The sequence below is a fragment of the Aphelocoma coerulescens genome, chromosome 11 (genome assembly GCF_041296385.1).
Source record: "Aphelocoma coerulescens isolate FSJ_1873_10779 chromosome 11, UR_Acoe_1.0, whole genome shotgun sequence".
NCBI classification, from domain to species: domain Eukaryota; kingdom Metazoa; phylum Chordata; class Aves; order Passeriformes; family Corvidae; genus Aphelocoma; species Aphelocoma coerulescens.
Window position 1 is genome coordinate 16742067 of NC_091025.1, and position 19981 is coordinate 16762047.

Consider the following 19981-nt stretch of genomic DNA (forward strand, 5'->3'; position numbering starts at 1 on the left):
TATTTCTACCAAGAAATTTCAGTCAGTAATCACTCTCAGAGCTATTTCTTCCACAACCTCACAGGTAGTCTAAGGTGCTCATGAATTTAGCTTGGATGGCTGAAAAAATTTACATTAAATACTTAATTTACTTGTGTTTGAAGGAGTTTCTAATCTGAACCCTCCCAGGAGAAGGCATATACTCTACAATTCATTTGGAAGTATTTGCCTTTGGCAGCTGTAATTGCTGTATTGTTAGTTTGGATCATTATTGAGGTTCCCTGACTGAAATAAAATCTTTGGCTACTAAGAATGGAAACTGTAGCATCCGTTTTTCTTTCTTCTAGAAAAGCAAACACTGCGCAGTCCAGATCCTTCATGTGTTCAACATTATTGAGCTGCAGGTCATGTAAATTTGGTCTGAATTTTCACTGTCATGGGCAATTTCTGTTTTCCAATAGGTACATTTTCAGAATACCTTAAAACCCTTGGCTGCATTTCAAATGTTATTATGTTCCTTGGTCTTAAACAACATCAATGTGAGTTTGTCGCTCTTTTATGAAACCAGTTTATACAGAGATCATTTCTACTTGTATGGATTGCTTAAGTGCTCAGGTCAGACATTGTGTAAGCTTAACTGATAAGTTATTAATATTTTGAATGGCAATCATTAGCATAGATTTGAATTGTACTTGAAATGCTAATGCTTATCAAAAGCTTATTTAGGACTGCACCTGTTCTTTATATTATTATGACAAGATCCATATTGGTGGAGTTAAAACTTATTAGAGCTCTGTAACTGTAAACTCCTTCACTGTTTCTGTTAAGTGTGGATGTAAATGCACTTTGCTGCCAAAAGTTTCTAAAATGAATGTTGTTAAGTAGAAATTTCTCCCCAAATTTAGGTATGTGTCAGATGTTCATGCTTCTTGCAGTGATTATAATTCAGTCTTGAAATGAATACAGTGAATGAAAACTGCAATATAAATTCACCACTAAAATAGTGCACCCTCGAGAGCTGGGCTCCCTGAGTTAAATGAAAAAGATTGGTATTATGGTCAGCAATCACACTTTCTATAAATTTTCTAACACATTATGGTGAAATGGTGAATAAAAGGTTTTTCCAATCCTTTTTCCTCTGTAGACACCCAAGGGCAGGTTCTCTCCTGCACTGAAGCTTTATCAGCTTCAATCACCATGAGAAAAATTCCAGCTGAGGGTCTTACAAACAAAATTTATCACCAGTCCACATAGAAAAGAGTTTTTTACAAAAAAGAAACTTGTGTTTTATACCCTCAGCCTCAAGAACTGAGGAAGCCATCTCCAGGCCCGCAGCTGTGCTGCTGCTTTGTTAAAGCTTCTGCCAGGAGAGCATTTGAGTCCTGCTTGGTGGGCAAAGGCTTCCTCCTTGCTAGAAGGATCAGCCTGGACTTTGCTTGCTAAAGAGAGGAAATGTCTCCCATCCCCACATCCCAAATCCATGCCCTGCAGTGCCCCAGGCAGTGTCCAGCCCCTGCCAGTGGGCTCCCAGTGGCTGCCCGGACCTGCTGGGTCAGGGCCAGTGCAGAAGGCTCTGTGGGTGATGTTCCACCTCTGCTGAAGGCAGTGCTGCTTCACTGACTCAGTCAGATGCCCCTGATTTCCAGGAGGGGACTCTGTGTTTCTGCACCCCTCTGTTGCAGGCCCTGCAGCTGTTGGTCCAGGCAATGCTTTGCTGTTTAGCAATTGCTTTGATGCTTTTTCCTTTGGGTCTCCTGAAAATCCTCTCGCAAGCATGCTGTGTGTACATGTATTTTGTGTGTATCTTGTTTAGTTCATCTTCCTTCAGACTGACAGAACCCTTTCTTTTACCTCTCCCCTCCCCCCCTTTTTTTTTTAAACAAACCCCAAATCTCCTTCTACAGATCCTGTTACAAGGCAAAAATCCCGGGATTGCTTGGGAATATACATTTGCCAAAACCAGCATTGAAGACAAGACATCTGCCAGAAAACACAGCTACTCGTGGGTGACAGTGCAGTCTGAGTGCTCAGCAACCTGTGGTGGTGGTAGGTAACTTTCCCATTGCCAAGCATCTTCCTTTTCATTTTTTTTTAAAGTATCTCAAATCTTTTCAACTGCCTTTAATTTTGCAAACATGTATTGATACGTACAGGGGGTTACACTGAACACCTGGTCCTTATTTTTTTTATCTGATAACTTAGAACCCAGAGGAAATAATGTTGTGTTACCTTTATAGTAAAAAATATTCATGCCAGTAAGTCAGTCTTTTTTGTTTAGGTCAGCCCATATGCATATGATATCTTCCTGTTGAAGTAATGTGGAAATTAATTATATACTTTGATGTTGTAATTTGGGAATGTAGAAAGGTACCAAATAATTAGGAAAATTTATCCTATCTGTAGAGAGCAACCAAAGATTAAATTGTCGTCAAGACCTCCACTGACAGCTGCACTCCCATTTTCTCATTGTTTAATTACCAGTATTTTAATTCTGTCAGTTCAAAGCCTGAAATTCCATGTAAGCTGAAGATTTCTTATTGCTGTGCACTTCTTTTCTTGCACAGACATCTTTTTGTTTTTATAAATCCTGCATGTTTTGTCAAAGGAAGTAATTCTGGGATATAATGAAAGCAAAAAACTGGCATGTGGGAAGTCTGTAATACCAAAGGATAGGATTGGGTTCTGAAGGAAATGCTCCTGTATTGGCAAAAAAGTTCAGGTGAAATTCAGGAATACCTTTCAGGCATGTTGTCAGAACTTCACAGCATCTCAGTAAATGGTTTATGGAAGAAAGATCCACCAGGAGCACTGCAGCCATAAAATACGGTAGCTGTATTTTCTTCCTTCCCTTTAAAAGGTTGCAGTATGGATATAAAAGTGATGGAAACAGTCTCGTTTCCAAATTTGATTCACTGTGCCCAGTGAACCATATGTGAGGTGAATGACAGGTCTCAGTTAAAAGATAAATCTATAAAATCACTTAAGGCATTTCTGTAACTGTCCTGCTGCTGACACTTGATTGAGTTTAAGGTACAGGGACCTGCAGAAGTCTGGAGTCTGTAGAGATTCACTGTAAAAAGTTTACAGAATATTTATTTGGAGTTTTCAAGAGCGTGAGGAGGGCTTTAAGCAAGCACTGCTAGTGTCTGCAGGGAATTAGGATTTGAATAATTACTGATTTTTGCTGGGGGAAGAGTCTGCAAATCTGCTGTTTATAGCTAAAATATTTTATCTGACTTCAGTAGTATCTGTGCTACAGAGAAGGAAATCAATGTTAAAAACATGTTACTGCATAAACCCCTATTTTATTTAGTCCAAGTCAGTGGATTTGTACCAAGGATGAGTTTAGACTTGTTTAGTTAAAATTGTTCCCTACTGCTTTTTTCTCTTACATTTCAAATACATGTTTATTACAGTCTATTCTTTTCTAACACTTCCACAGGACACATTACAGCAAAAGCAATTTGCTTGGAAGATCATCGTGCACGAGTCAACACCTCCTTTTGTGGCCCAAGGACGAAGCCTTTAACTGAAACAAAACTGTGCAACACGAATCCCTGCCCAGCATAGTAAGTTCTTTGGGGTTTTGTGCCTGCTGGCTGTGCCCTGTACCTGGCTGTGCCACGGAAGGAATCCTCTCGGGGGCACACAGAATTGTTTGCCTGCTGGATGAACCCCTCATGCTCTGTAACATGAATTGTTTAAGATTTTCTGCCCAGATTTGGGTCTGATGCCTAAAGCAGGGGCTCCTGGGGGCTCTGTCCCTGTGCTGGGGTGACACAGAGCAAATCCAGCTTTCTCAGGGGCTCCTTCTGCCACCTTTACTCATCTTGAATCACTAAGCCCATTTCCTGAGTAAAGTGCTACTCCCTGTGTGGAAGCTTGGCCCCATGACTCGCATTCCACATATTAGGTTAAAAGAGTCTTGTGAAGTGTAATTAGTGATTTTTGGACAAAATGTCCCACAGCGTATTGTGATGCCAAGAAGAGGACTATCTAAACCAAACAAGCTGTGAGCAAAGCTCCTGGTGCCCACAGAAATAAATATGAAGGCATTGCCTGTGTGAACAGTCCTATTTTCTAAAAGATGTAAGAAAGGTGAGATGCAAAGGAAGACATTGACATATAAATAAGCACTTAGAATCCAGCTGGTCTAAATCAATTTAAAAACGAAGGGAGTTACACTGATTTATAGTAGCTGAAGTAGGGGTCCTTTGGAAAAAAAAGTGGTGTGCTCATATAATTAAACACAGTATTATGTGGCTTAGGATATAAATGGATAGGTGAAAGGACACGGTGGCCATCTTTCTTCTGCTGGTTATTTCACTTTTGGATTCCTGGCTTTGCAACATCAGCGTTATTTTAATTTTATATTAAAGACCAGAAAAGCTGTATTATGTTGGACAAGACATTTAAACCTCCAGAACAGGAGATTTTCTAAAGGAATATGTTGAAAAAATTCAGAGTGTTTCAGTCAGTGGGAAGTAAATACTCTTGAAGATGCATTGAGGCAGAAGAAATGGAGTAGGGGTCTAGACCTGGCGTCATCCGCTGGTTTTACTCTGGGGTGATAAAAGCAACAGTAAAAGCAGTTGGCTAAGCCTGCTCCCATACTTCATAAAATGTCCCATTTAATGATGTTTAATAGGAAGCATTCCTCATCCCCCCCAAGTCCAGGAGAGGATGGTGGGGCAAAGCAAAAAGATGCATATGTTCCGCAGTGACTTTGGTTTTACTTAAAAATCTATACTTTGCAATATGTTGAACAAACTGAAAAATAGTCCAGTAATAGTTTGGAATTTCCTGCACATTTAAAGAGTACAGCAGAGTACACAAAATCCAAATGCCAGATCACACACTGTGACCACAAAACGATAGAGATAAGGTTTAAATGATGGTACCATGTGACACAAGAGCCCCACGTTACTGCTTCAGCAGTTTCTTCAGATTGCCTTTAGCCACATGATTTTCTCAATACCAACTTTAAGTAATCTTTGTAGCCAATCTTTTCATATGCAACTTATCTTCTGCCAGGACTATTTTTATCCAATGAACACACATGTGTATTGTCTGTGATGTCTCCAGGAGCCTTTCTAAGCTCTTTCTGCTTACCTTTGTTTTGATGTGGCATCATTATGCTATAAAGCTCCACCCAAATCAGATTTATTTATATTGATCCCACACAAATTTTCTGTGTCTGTTAACCTGAGATCCTGATGTATTTTGAACATCCACTGATATATATTTACCCTGAAAATGCTGGATATCCATTTTGACACACAGTACAATGTTTTCATACTGAAATCACAGCTCTTCTGTGATTTACTACTTTAAAACAAAATTAATGAGTTGAACCCTAAAAAGAGTTCAAAAAGAAAAGATGTAAAAGCCCCAAGCACCTTTAGGGGAAACTAGTTCAACTCACTAATTAATTATTCTTAAAATCCTTAGGATATATTAATGTATGGAGGACCTACATGTAGGACCATGCCTTAAATTAACAGGTTGCCATGCAGCTGAGTGAAACTGTGCCAGGATATCTCTGCTGAGGAATCTGCCCAGAAACTCACAGCATGTAATATTTCCCATAAACCCAAGACTGCCAACAGGAAAAAAAAAAAAAATAGGATTAATAAATACCATGGAGAAACAAAAGAATGTTTATATCCAGCAAATAAAGCAAACCCAGATATACCAGGCAGAACAGGCAGGGGAAGGAGGTGGCAGATAAGATACAAGTGTGTTGGTTTGGGGACATAAGAGAGGCTCCAGACTTGTAAAGGTCAGTGAGGAATAATTGCTGCATAAGAACAAAGGTTGATTAGTCTGAGTGGGACCAAACTACTGTCCCACACAGAAAGGCACCAGCACTGCACACTGTTGTTGTTGGATTTCAGAGCTGCCAAATCTGGTCATAATTATTTAGTTATTTGAGCTAATGAAAGACTCTCTTGGATCACATCCCAGATAATCTTGGAAAATGGAAGTTTACTAGAGGACATTAAAGTAGGTTTATTGCCCTCTCCTCTGTGAAGAGGAGAACTTTTTGGGCAGTTATGGTGAATAGACTCTTAAAATGAACAGTTTTGGTCACTGTACCAATGACCATTGTCAGAAACATCAAGGAAAACTAATTAAAAGTTGTATAATGGATTAAAACTCTTTTCCCAGAAGTTTGTCATTCAGTGGCCCACATATTTATAAATCAGACAAAAAGGAAACTTCTGACGTGTTCTGGTATTACATAATGACTGACTTTTCACATTAATATCTTTTTGTCCTTAAATTAGTGCCTTTTACATTTTTCAGTATTTTTGGCAGTTCCTGAAGTTGCTAGACACTGAGAGCTGGGATTTCTTCTATTCCCAGTGACATTTTTCAAAAATAGGCTTTTTATAAATTTTTTACAAATTAAAATGAGCTTTTTTTTTTTCAGGCAGATGTGAATAGACAGGCAAATGGGATGCTGTGCATCTTTCACACAGGACAAAAAAAATCTTTCTTGTCATTAAAATTGTGTGTAAGCAGCTATTCCAGGGGTCAGAGGATTGATGCTGTGAGAAACTGTGGAAGCAGGATAGGCCAAGTGGTCAGATGTGAGACAAGAACCTTTTCCATGACATAAATTATTAAAAATTTGTCAAACTCTTTTAAAATCTTCAGTTTAATTTCAGTGCTGGGTCTTTGAATAACATTTCTCAATGAGTAATCATTTAGTCATTCATAATTCCTTCTGTTTCTTCACTTCTCTTTTCCTATCTGCTTGTGATTTATAGTCTTACATTGGGAGCCTTCAAGGACAAAGACACTTGGCTGCATGTTTACAAAGTGTCCCACAAGAGCTGGGGACCCACTCAGTGCTTCAAGAATAGAAATAGTGAGCAGCTCCTGGCATTTCAAAACTGAATGTAGCCCAAGTAACTGGGAATAGCCCCTCAGACTTTGTGTCACTTCAGGGACATGACGTGGAGCTGCAGCGGCCCTGTGCCTCGAGCACACATTGCCCAACAGCTTGTGCTGGTTAAATTGCCTGTGTTTTATTTGGATTCTACATCAGCTGTCTGCCAGATTTATTAGCCTGAAGACATGTAAATCATTGAGTCAGAGAATCATAAAGAGACAGCATGCTTTGGGTTGGAATGGACCTTAAAGTTCATCCCATTCCACCCCCGCCATGGGCAGGGACACCTTCCACTATCCCAGGTTGCTCCAGGCCCTGTCCAGCCTGGCCTTGGGCACTTCCAGGGATGGGGCAGCCACAGCTTCTGTGGGCAACCTGTGCCAGGGCCTGCCCACCCTGACAGGGAACAATTTCTTCCTTATATCTAATCTAAACCTGCCCTTCTTCAGCTTAAAGCCATTTCCCCTTTTCCTTGTACACTCCCTTGTGAAAAGTCCCCCTCCGGCTCTCTTCCAGGCTCCCCTCAGGTGCTGGAAGTCTGCACTTAGGTCACCCTGGAGCCTTCTCCAGGCTGAACAACCCCAACTCTCTCAGCCTTTCAGAGCTTTTTCATTTCCTCAAGACTCCAGTGACAGGACTGCTGCTTTTAGCAAGCAAGTTCTTTTTGATGAATAATGGGCCAGTAAGGTTTGACAGAAATGCCAACATTTGTCACCCTGTGTGAGCATATCTCAGCACAAACACAGTTGGTACATACTCAGCTAAATTCTATCTTATCTAATTACATCTTCTAATTATATCTTCTAAATACTCCGCCAGCCTCAACAGCAGCATCTTTCTCAGTCCCTGTGGAATTCCAGATTCCAGGTCAGATTCATAGGCAAGCTGGTTCTAGTAGATAAAAGCTATAAATAAACAATACTTGTTTTTCTAGTTGTGTGACTTGTATTTCATCCCTAGCAGAAAGTCCCATGCTTTGAAAATAGATTATGTAACTGCAGCTTTTTGATTGCTTGAGCAGATACCAGTCCATCAGGAGACAGGCTGAGCAGAATTCCCTGGATAATTCATGTTTGATAGGTGGCTCATTTGTATCGATTTTCTAAAGCTAATTGCACTCCTGTGTTTCTAATGTGTTTCTTCCTTTCAGCTGGTCAGCAGGTGAATGGAGCACGTGCAGCAAGTCTTGTGGAGGGGGACAGCAAAGTCGGCTCGTTCAGTGTGTGCAGAAAAGGGCTTTCCAAAGAGAGGAGGTGGTGGCCCATTCCCTGTGTCCTGTCAGCACCCCAGCACAGGTGCAGGTGTGCAGTAGTCAGGATTGCCCACCCGAATGGAGCCCTGGCCCATGGTCTCAGGTAATTTGGAGAAAAACGTATATTTTTGTCTGCTGGCATAATGAAAGTACTGCAAAAAACTCTCCTCAAAAAGAAGAATAGTGCAGACTTTGTGGAGATCAGTGCTTTGCAAGTGGCTTCATTCATGAAGATAACATGTAAACCATTTTTGTATAAACATGTGAACTAAATGTGCATTGTAACCAGCCTTCAGAAGAGCTGGCACACGGCTTCCCAGAAGTGGGCATGTACTTTTCTTTTAGGTGCATACAAACAGATGGGTAACTCTTTCTGGATTCATAATTTAAGGCTCTATGAATTCTTCATAGAGCCAACAGCCCTCTATGAGATTACTTCCCAAGCAATATTAACTTCTCTCAGAGATGGCAGGCAGTCAAGGAATGAAGAAATACTTGGGGTTAGAGTTGCATATTAATGCACACGCATATATGGATTGTGGGTTAGTAAATTTGTGATTTACACATTCACTACTTACTTCTGTGCTTTGCCTGTGTTAGAGTAACTCTCCTACAAGCAGTGCTGCTGCAGGTATTGCCATGAGGGGAGATTCCTGTGTGTGCACACCCTGCTTTATACAGCTGCCTGACACTCAACCATCTGAGCTAAAAACCACACAAAACTCAGCTCTGCTGCATCTTTCACTGCGCTTGATACTGTTCATGTAAGGGTAAATGAAGCACTGACACATTTGGGATTTAAGAGAGAGTTGACAGTACCCTTATGAAAGGACCTACATTCATTTTATTCTTCCATCCTTGTTTAGTGAGATTCAAGACGGATTTCAATTAGCTGAAAAATGTCTTACTTATGTGTTCTGTTCTTGGTACTGTTGCTCTTTGAGTGTTCAAGAACATCTTGACCTCAGCACTCCCAGCTGAGCATGAACTGCCCTTACAGGGAGTGCCCTGTAATGCACCAGAGCAGATGAGTAACTACTCAACAGTCCATCACAACACTCAAAAAAGAACTTTTTCTTCCAGTGTATCTGAAGGAAACCTGAGTGTGGCAGAAGGTCTTCAAATGCATTCACACTTTCAAACTTCTTTTCCTCTTAAATAAATAAGACAATTACGAAAAATCCGTCTTCCTCCTCTTTAAGAGGTGTAAAATTCAAGATGGGATTTTCAAATAAGCCCATAAAAATTAAGTTCGTCAGTGCTGCTGAAATGTAGTGAACAGGCCTATTGAGCAAGTTAGTAAAGATTTTAAGATTCAGCTGAAAACTGTTATATTGCAGACTTAAAGATGTTAAGAGGAAAAAAATGTGTAAAATCATAGAATCACAGAATGGTTTAGGTTGGAAGGGACCTTAAAGTTCATCCAGTGCCACCCCCTGCCATGCCCAGGGACACCTTCCCCTGTCCCAGGCTGCTCCAAGCCCCAATGTCCAGCCTGGCCTTGGACACTGCCAGGGATCCAGGGGCAGCCCCAGCTGCTCTGGGCACCCTGTGCCAGGGCCTGCCCACCCTCCCAGGGAACAATTCCTTCCTAACATCTAATCTAAACCCAGCTTGTCTGCACAAATCAGTGTCATTTTAAATGAAAAGATCATTTTCTTTGTTTGGGGAAGGGTTAAACCCACAGATTTTCAGTGTGCAGGTATTTCTGCTGTATCCTCAGCACAACTGTGCTTTCATGAAATCTTCTAAAAACATTTGTAATTTGATACACAGTGATTCTGCCTTGGAACATGCCCCATAATTATTAGTAGAAAGAACAGTAAGAAGAGGATGCAAGAAGGTAGGAAGCTGGCAGCATTATTTCAGGGCTTTTCACTTAATTTCATCACAAATGGCTCATTCAGGCATTTTTTTGTATGTAAGGCAGTGAAAACCACAGCGTGTCTGTTCCACTGAAGCATGGCTCAGCAACGCATATTTATTCTGGTGACTCGTCCTAAGCTACAGCTGGCAACTCAAATATCTCCTTAACCATTGTCTATATCAGATTCTGTCTTGTGGTGAGATTCCTTTGGTGAAGGAGTTATGTATCGATTCCCTGGGCAGTTTTCTCTGCCTCGATCTCATCCCTCTAGGCGAAGGTGAGGACAAAATGACAAATAGCTGAGAGCATTTTGCCATGGGAGATTCTGTGATGGGAGCTTAGGACCAGCTTTCAACTATGCTGAGCAGGGAAAAAAAGCATTTTGCTCACAAAAGCATTTTGCTCACAAGTCCAACTTAAGTCATCTGTGGAAGAGAGATGTTATTTGTCTGTTCTACATGGGGGCTGAGAGAGTTCACAGCTTACATTAAGAAAGCACTTAGGACAACGTTTTAGAAGTGACACACAGATGTTACTGTATTTACCAATAGAATTTCAAGTTTACTTATATCACGATGGCAGCTGCACAGCACATTAGCCATGCTTTCTGTGCTCTGCTGGAAAATGCAAATAATGCCAATTTTCATTCCCTCCAGTTCAAATAAGTGTTTCTTTCCATCACAGTGCTCCAAGACTTGTGGGAGAGGTATTAAGAAACGAGATGTCTACTGCAAGAGTACTGGCTCTCCTGAGGTGAAAATCTTGCCTGAAAGCATGTGCAGCACAGAGCCTAAGCCTGAGTCCCAGCAGACCTGTGTGCTCGGACGCTGTCCCAAAAATGACCGGCTCCAGTGGGTGATTTCTTCCTGGAGTGAGGTAAAGTGGTGCAGTTTCATTGCTCACTGCCTGCCCTGGCTGCTCTTGGAAATGTTGGCTCATGGACACACAGAGACCACGGGGAGGAAAGAAAGCTGAGCTGTTGTTGGAAAATCAGGTGTTGTAGGTGAGGTGCTGTAAACCCCAGAGGTCGATAGATGTAGCCCAATGTCTTTTTTAGTCACTGACTTGAGTTCATATTTCAGTTTACACTTCACGGAGCGTGGGCTTTGTGGGATTAGTTCTGTGAAGCTTTTGTAGGGCACAGTTTGGGGTGTGTCCCACATCACACACTCCCCTTTATCTGTGTGTGTTTGTGAGGCTGCAGAAGCTGTTCTTTGCCTTTGCAGTGCTCAGCCTCCTGCGGGCCCGGCCTGCGACGGCGAGAACTCAAATGCGGCGAGAAAAGCATCCACGGGAAATTGCTCACCTTCCCTCAGAGGAGATGCAGGAACATCAAGAAACCAAACACCAACCTGGAGGAAGCTTGTAACAAGGGAGCCTGTCCATCCCAGACATTGTATAACATGGTGTCTGGCTGGTATTCCTCGCCCTGGCAGCAGGTAGGAATGGGAAATCAGAGGTGGGATGGCACAGAGGAGCTGCCTCCAGTGCTAACAGTCCCTCCTGCACGGAGCCATTCCCTAAGGAGGACCACACCACTCAGCCACTGAGATGGGATGCAGCTGGTCCACATCCATCATGTACTTCGGTGCAGCTCATTTCTTCATCCTGAAACTGAAGAATGTCACCTAAAAATGTTATTCATGCTTGAGAGGCACTACATTCCACACTCATTTTCCAACACTTTCTTCTCAGTCTTCTTCAAAGTGCACTGTGGTTGAACTACTGCATATCTCTATGCACAATATATTTGAGCATCTGCACAGATTGCCTGGAATTCCCTAAATACTATGATTAATTGTGGGATCAGTCTGTATTTGTTTCTACATTCTTGCAAACAAGCTTCTGTATTTCTGGAACTTATCTACTTTATGAGTCATATATCAATGAGACACGCACTCATTTAATAATATGTACATGAAACAATATATGCCTGACAATTGCAATCAGATGAAAATGATCACATCTATCTTAAGGACAACTTTTCATGAAACACATACAAGTAAAAGGCTTATTAATTTTAAAATACTTCATAGCTCTTCCTGCAAACACATAGTGGTTTTCCCCAGATACTGCCATAATTATGGTTCCAATGGGAGTTTTATCTGTGTTCAGGCAGCAGGGTTGGGCCCAGAGGCTTAGACATCAAAAGAAATTGATGCACACAATCAGGAACAGGTTTCTAAAATGTTCCGTTTCTGTCTCGATGCCTAAGTAAGGAACCAGATTTTCAGCTGAGTCCTTAAATAACCAAAAGACGCACATGTCTTTGAAAAGTTGGCCCTGATGGGGATTGGTGAACAGCAGCACACCTGATCCTGCCCTCTCTTGCTTTGAAAGTCTCATTTGAGGCCTTGAAAGCTCCCTCTTTGGCTTTCAGGGGCTCCCAGAGTCTGTGCAATGAAAGACAAGGTTTTGTTTTCCCCTCTGCTCAGTGCACGGTGACCTGTGGCGGGGGAGTGCAGACCCGGAGCGTGCAGTGCCTGCTCCAGGGCAGACCAGCTGCTGGCTGCCTGCCCCAGCAGAAACCAGCGGTCCTGAGAGCCTGCAACACCAACTTCTGCCCAGTCCCTGTGAAAAGAGGTAAAACTCAGCTCTAGATTAGCAGGCTTAGTTGCTTAGAGTTCTATACCCAGCAAACATCACCTTTTCGCTACACCACTGATCTGGCCTGTTCCTTCATAAATGTTTTTTTCCCAGACTTCCAGATTTACAATAACTCTCTGATATTAACAGCATCTCTCTTCACCGAGTGAGCCCTCTTAAAGCAAACTTGGGAGTACAGCTGGCACTGGAGATTTTAAAAATAGGGATATGTTACAAAAAAGTCTGTGAAAAAGTCATGCTGTTTGGTTCTGAGCTGCACCTTTTTACTGTCTTGTTGAATAACAGGCATTCTATGCTGGTACTGTTTTGTGATTAATAATACCAACTTTGGAACTGAGAAATAAGAATTTGCCATTTACTTTTAGTCTTTCAGATTGCATCCAGATCCTGGGATTCCAAAATGTCCTTCTTTTCTTACTGCTTCTGACCAGTGCATGACATGCAGTCAGAGAACATGAAATTAAGGTCTCTCTCCGCTTTCATGTCTGCTCTATCCCTCTACCTCTTCAGCCTGAGAAGGGAGAGGGGAGCAAGAGGTTTTGTGCCACTTGGAATGGCAGAAGGGGAATTCTCTCAGCACCAGCTCAGACAGAGAGTGGTAAATTACCCCATTCCAGAGATTTGTGTACAGGATGGTTACTGTTTGTGACTCCTTCCTAACTGCATGAAAAAAGCTCATGGAGGCCCATGTTTGTCCCACATAATCTGGTTATCTAGGCATGCTAAAGCACTTTAAACAGTAACTCAAAATACTGCACATTAATTGACTTGTTACCTTTTTAAAACTGGGAGCTGGAAGCAACCTCTATAAAATATAGGCTGGATTGCAAGAGAAAGGTGGTAATGGAGCTGGGAGCAGAGGTCAAGCTCTGGCCCTGCATCTTGTAAATTGACATTAGCCAACCACCCCCACGTCTGCCCCAATTCCTGACATTCCCTGTGAAACCCAGTGAGATCCTAACAGACCATTCTGCTGCATCAGCTCAAGACATGCAGGGTATCAGCCTCATCTATCAGGGGACCTGAGTCCAAGCAAGGATATGGAGATGAAATGCTCCTAAAAGGGCTAAGTAAATAGTTCTGCTGTTTTTATCAGTAAATGTTGCTAACACTTCAAATTAACATTCCTAAAAGGTTCTGCTGTACTTTGGAGTTTCTGTATAACTTCCTTTTCTGTTAGGATATAGCAAGGACTTTTCTTTCACCCCTGTTTTCCCCTGCTATATTTCATGTCTGAAGTACTGTCTGTTATTAATTTTGGCCTTGGCCTGTTTCTCTCTCTCCTCACATCTGCAGGAGCCCTTTCCCCTTTATTATACCTGAGTCGTCAGGCTCTAGAGATCAATTATCTCCTTGCTGCTCTCTAACTTTCTGTCTAAAGCAGCAAAAAGAGAGGAAACCAGCTGTGCTGGAATCACATCGAAGCAAATCAGTCTCTATTATCAGCCATGCAGCTCCAGCTCAGTGATCACAGGCAAGAAATTAATGTTTCAGGGAGAGTTTGCACACTTTCCTAGACAAACTGGGTCATTTCCATCCCTCTCTAGATGCAGTTACGGTCACTGTAACTCGTAGTAAATCCAGCTGCTTCAAATGAATGAAAATCTGAACAACTTATAAATACTTGGGTAAATAGAAATAAGGAACTGACTGCCTGATCCCCATCCACTGAATTTTGTGGGACTCTTTGTGTTCCTTCCAATAGTCCTTGGGTTAGGTCCCAATTTCAGCCCTACCTCTGCAATATTAGCATTGCCCTCTGATCTTCAAAGGGGGCATAAAGATTTATTATCGTGGCCTCCTCAGTGCTTATACTTTCTTTTTAAACAGGAATTTCTAATTTTGTTTTTTAAATTCACCCTTTCATAGCAGGAGACCTCCTTCCTGTCCGGATCAGAACAGCTTTCCTTCCTTTGTGTGATGTGTGCTTTTCATCTGTTGTCTGCTTTGGGTCCTCCCAAATTCTGTCTGGTGGCAGCAGGTGAAGGAGTGGGAAGGCTGGTGCTGAACTCCCAGCTGGATCCTTCCCGACACTCCATGCAGAACAGAAAGGCAGTGCTGTGGAGTGGGAAGGCTGCAGTTCAGTCCTGAGCTCCCCAGTTCCTGTTCAAGAGACATATTTTCTTTCCATACCATTAGAATTTAAAGACAAGCTCATATTTTTAAAACCTGGGGAAAAAAATGGCATATTTTAAAAGAATTATTTTTATTATTAACTTATTTTATTTTTCATTCAAATAAATTTGAGGGTGATAAAGGCTTACAAATCACCTTTGCCATCATATAAAAGGGAATAAAAAAAGAGCAGTGGTGATTAAACCAAAGAAGTTCCTATAGAGAGAGAAAAATGACTCCTGGCCCACGGAACATGCAGAATTTGTCTGCTCTGTGAGGGAGCATTTATCTGCTGTGACTCAGTAACTGATCTGAGAATGCAGACAGTGGTGGCTAGATTTTTGTTCAGTCTCCTTGTAAATTCCTTTTATTGACCATGTAAACAGTAGTTCTGAGAGCTGAACGAAATCTTTTCCCATGCTCGCAGGAGATTTCAGTTTAGCTATAAATTTTGCTAAACCCCATTGAGTCTTACTGCTCTCTCAGACATGGTGAATTTGTTTATAAATCACCTGTATGAATCATCACTCTGCTCTTTTAAAGAAACATAAACTATCCCCTGCAAAACTGGAGAGAGGAGCAGATATGAGGTGTTTTTAAAGCACTGGAGCTGTGTGTATAAATGATATCTGTACATAAATTGAAGAGAAATAAGATTTTCATTGAAAAATATGGTTTGGCTCCATTTGTAATTAAAAGCTGGGCTTTTGAGAACTAACCTTGGTCAGTCAGTCTCTTCTCCCATTGCAGTTAATTAAGATTTTGGCAACATGGCATAGTCAAAGTCCTAAGAGCCCAACTCACGACACCTAACTGAAGTGTCTGAGAAAAGAGATTTCTGAGCTTCCTTGCAGAGTGGAAGGGAGAGAAAGAAGTCCCTCCAGAAAGTGCTGGAATGCAAGCACAGAGCAGAGCACTTTGTGCAGGGCCCAGGCATTCCGAGTTCCGTGAGTTCTGTGTGCAGGTAAACCCCACGTGATGATGATGCTGGCAAACAGCAGCTGGCATCAAGCATGGAGTAGGTTCATTTGTATGAGTGCCTGGCTTTAGAACAACATTTGTAATTTTAGAACAACATTTGTAATCAAAGATGTAAACACAGATGGCTTTTTTTTATCCTCTAATGTGGAACTTCCTCTTGCTTTCCTGAGCTACAAAGTGTGCTCCAAAATTTTTAATTCCTTCAGCTTTTGACCCCAGTGCAATGTTAGTGCGATTTCAACCAAGTTAACAAATCTCTTAACAAAAATTTAATGGCTCTTAAGTTAAAGCAAGAAACTAGTATTTCTAGTAAGCTCATTCATGTTTCCTCTTCTGTGAATTGAGTCACCCATCGTGTTTTTAACATTACCAAATGCATACAAGGGTGTGGGATTATTGCCTGACTTGCAGACTTGCTAAAACACAGTCTTACCATATTGCTTGGGTTTCTCTCCTTCAGATGATCCTTCTTGTGTGGATTTCTTCACTTGGTGTCATCTGGTGCCCCAGCATGGTGTCTGTAACCACAAATTTTATGGCAAGCAATGCTGTAAATCATGCACAAAGAAGAACTGATAGCAGCGTGTTATCTGAACCCTTCAGTGACAGGATTCTCTTCTTCAATTTATGTTGGAATTATCTCTGCTTTGAGGCAAGACATGGTGCCACATAAACCACTGATGGAAGAGACATTTTTTCTAAGGGAATGTCTGAGGTACAGTAATTGTTGGATATATGTTGAAAAAGGAATGTTTCTTTCTTTTTTTTTCTTAATTTGCTGACCTCACTAAAGCACAGGGTACTATGGATCACTTGAACACTGTGACTCCAGGGGAAGTTCTTCTTTCTTTAAAAGTGTCATTTTGCACTGTCACATGTTACGAGGAAGAAATTAAGGGAAGGGAGCCTTTTCTGGCTGATTTACCAGAATGCAAAGCAGGAGAGCTTGGGAGCTGGAGGAGGAAGGCTGCAGCGTGGCAGCAGGACAGATCACACCATCAGAGGTGTGTCCTTTCCTATTTTTCGTGACTGTTGTGAGGGTGAGGAAGCTGTTTGCTGCCCCAGTGGGACATCCCAATGGCTGTGGGCTGGAGAAGGCAGCGTCACACGTGTGGCTACCAGAAGTAAATAGTGCACTACAGAGATATATGGTGCTTCTCTACCAGACTTGCTGCTGGAAAAGCAAGTTTTGCATCATGCTAGTGTTTTTATAATTTTTGAAGAATTCATTTTCTGCTTTGTGTAGAAACTCAGAGGTGGTTAACTAGTAACTTGAAATGTATTCCTAGAAATATGCAGCATTAGAATATTTGGACTTTTAATATTGCTGTGTTACAGGTAAAATAGATTTTCATATTTCAACTAACTCAAGGAACTCAGATTGATTGAGATCAATGGTTATGTTTTCAACTTTCTAAGCTCATTAGATATGTAATTTTAAAGTTTAAACTTGATATTTTTAAGTAGTTTTGTTTCAGAAGCTAGATTGTTTGAATGCCAAGATACTGAAGAATGTCTTCCTTCTAATCTCAAATATCTCTGCAAATTTTGATTCATCCATTACCCAAAGGAAATAACAAGAATATTACACTCCATTAATTCATGCTGAACTTCTCTAAACAGTTATTTATTCACATTACACAAAAAAAAAGCATGAAAAGATAAGTGGATTATTTACTCTTACCAAATAAAGGTCAATTCTATTTTTATACACTCTCCTAATAGTCGTATTTAGTTCAGAATTCAGCAGCAAACAAAAGAATTGCAAACGTGCTGATCTTTGTGCCCATTCGGTATCAAGATGTTTGATGGCACCATGTATCAAATGGTGCCATTCAGAAGGTTTCTGCATTGAAAAACCCCAGCCTATTTGCCAAACCCATTCTGAGACAGAGCTGTGTCCTACTGTAATTTTCTGGGGAGTGCCTGTGAGGGGCATATTTATCTAATTCCACCCAATCCCACAACTTTGTTTGATGAATGTAGTTCAGTTTGAGTGTTTTTTTTAAAGTATGGTTTCAGCGTAGGATTAGCCAGCTCAGCACTAATGCCAGACAGTGGTCACTTAAAATTAGCAGTTCCTTCTGAAACAATTTAAATTAAAAACATGTATTCTGTGATACTTTAGGAAATGATTGGAAACATATCTCAGCCTAAACTCCTCTGTCTTGATATTGGATATTGTGTAATTATAACCTTTTTTCTAGGAAAACTACAAGGTTGTTTTTGTTTTGTTTTTATAATTGTGTCCTTTTTATTATTTGATGTAAAATAATTAATTTATTAATGCATAGCTTTTCCTTTATATTTCTCTGCTCACTTCCTTAAGTGACAACTGAGGAAAGAAAATGGTAGTGTCACAAAGTATGAATTATGGTGTAAAAAAAGCAAAAACTATAAGTGTAATATTTAATTATTTTATAAGCTTTGTAATAAAATACTCTAACTGTTTCATTATATTTGGAATTGTAAAATTCATGAATAAAATATGGAGGTTATAAGTAAATATCAAATCTTATAAGTGCTGTATGCATTCCCTTGTGTTGATTGTCCCATTAGGAGAAGGTTATCCCGTCTTTCTGCTGCTGTGTAATTGGGAAATGTCTGTGAGCTGTTCTGTGGAGGGCCAGTGATGGCAGCTGCCCACAGGAGAAGTCTGGACCCTGGGCAGTGGCAGTTCAGCCACCGTGGCTGAGTGTGACCTCCCTGCCCTGCCCAGCCCGGCCCGGCCCTTGGGGTCTGGAGCGGGTGGATGTTGGTGGGGAACAGAGGATCCGAGTGTGAACAGCCAGGATGATGGATGGGGGATGGAGGTCATTCCTTTCAGGCACTCAGAGCCAGGCCTGTGTGCTGGGGTCATGTGAAACTTCCCCACTGCTGAAGGTGCCATTGTCCCGCGGGTCAGGAGTGCAGGGCTGGCTGTTCAGCAGGGTGGCCACTCTGGAGGTGCCTTTTGAGAGCAGAAGGTGTTTCTCATTTGAACACTTACCCCACCATTGAAACAGCTGGGGTGGCTGGGCCCACTGCAGGCTCAAAAAGGCAAAATGGACAAAAATTCACGGTTTTATTTGCTTAACAACACAAAAGCTAAAATACACAACAATATACGTGAGAGACAAACCTGAGCTGTCGCTCCTCTCAGCAAAGACAGTGGGAACTTGTGTATCCCAGAACCAGCAGGATTCTTCCCTGCGTGTCTTTATCTGGAAGGTGGTTTTCAAGATAAGGAGCCTCACTCAGCACAGCAGGAGGTTTTACAGCCTCTCCCATCTGCCTGGGGATACTTGATTTTCCTGAAAACAGCTAAGAACTTTCCAAGCCAATCCCTAGGAGGGACTGTATCAATTCACTGGATCATTTCAGATATATTCTCCCGCATATATTGGTGCTTTTCCCTTCATTCACAATCACTCAGTGCTCTCACAAGAGCCAGATATCCAGAGGGCTGTTGATAGAAATACTGAGATGCCTCTGACACACAGTACCATCCAGTAAGCAACAATAGATCATTCTGCTCCTGAAGGACTCCCAGCAAGAGCTCTTTGGGATGGGATTTGGACTAGTGATTTAAATAATTAATATGCCCACACAGGAATTCAGACTCTATAAATTGCTTAGTGTTTGGGGCTAGAATTTTGGAATTAAAATGAACCGATGGTTGTCAGTGAATTACAGCGTTGGAGGGGGATGTTGAAAGAGGAAATATTGCATAAAGATGTGCTATTGTGTGCTTGGATCCCCCCCAAGTCCACAACTGTTTTATTGCTGAGCCCTTACAACAGTATTTGGTACACAAGGCTTGGCAGTTTTCTAGAAGTGTATTGCTGCAAGGCTCACTTTATAAAGCAAAATGGGGTCTTTTCACAAAGGAATAGCTCCATTTCCTGTAGTCAGATTTCATCACTCAGGTAAAGGATGCATCTGCCCAAAACTGAAACAGATATTTAATGAATAGGTTGATTGTGTAAATCAAACTCAACTCTCTCAGATGCCCAGAAGACATGAAATGCTGGAGACAGATGAATGTTTCACTGCATGCGGTTTTATGGTAACATGATCCATATCCCATATTTCCTTTATTTTTTCAGCAAATCCTATTCAAAAGCATCAAGAAAATAAATTAACATTATTATTTCTATTGTAATTGAAGTGCAGCCTTACTGAGTCACTGGGATGCCATTGTGTTCAGGGTGTGTGCACATGTCATGAGGGGCTCACAGTCCTGAGTGTGCAACAAAATCTAAGGAAAAGATCACATTATCAGGGAGCTCGTGGTGAT

The 19981-nt window shown here is 41.4% G+C and overlaps 1 protein-coding gene across 3 annotated transcripts in view; it reads left to right on the forward strand.

Moving 5' to 3' along the window:
* Positions 1–16374, forward strand: part of ADAMTS18 (ADAM metallopeptidase with thrombospondin type 1 motif 18) — a 75433-nt gene extending 59059 nt beyond the window's left edge. For all 3 annotated transcript variants that reach the window (XM_069026588.1, XM_069026589.1, XM_069026590.1), the window contains 7 exons: positions 1884–2025; positions 3422–3548; positions 8031–8235; positions 10684–10875; positions 11226–11438; positions 12435–12582; positions 16163–16374. In XM_069026588.1, coding sequence (XP_068882689.1) covers positions 1884–2025; positions 3422–3548; positions 8031–8235; positions 10684–10875; positions 11226–11438; positions 12435–12582; positions 16163–16278 — 1143 coding nt within the window. In that variant the 3' untranslated portion in view covers positions 16279–16374. The remainder of the gene's footprint in view (positions 1–1883; positions 2026–3421; positions 3549–8030; positions 8236–10683; positions 10876–11225; positions 11439–12434; positions 12583–16162) is intronic.
* Positions 16375–19981: the final 3607 nt, after the last annotated feature.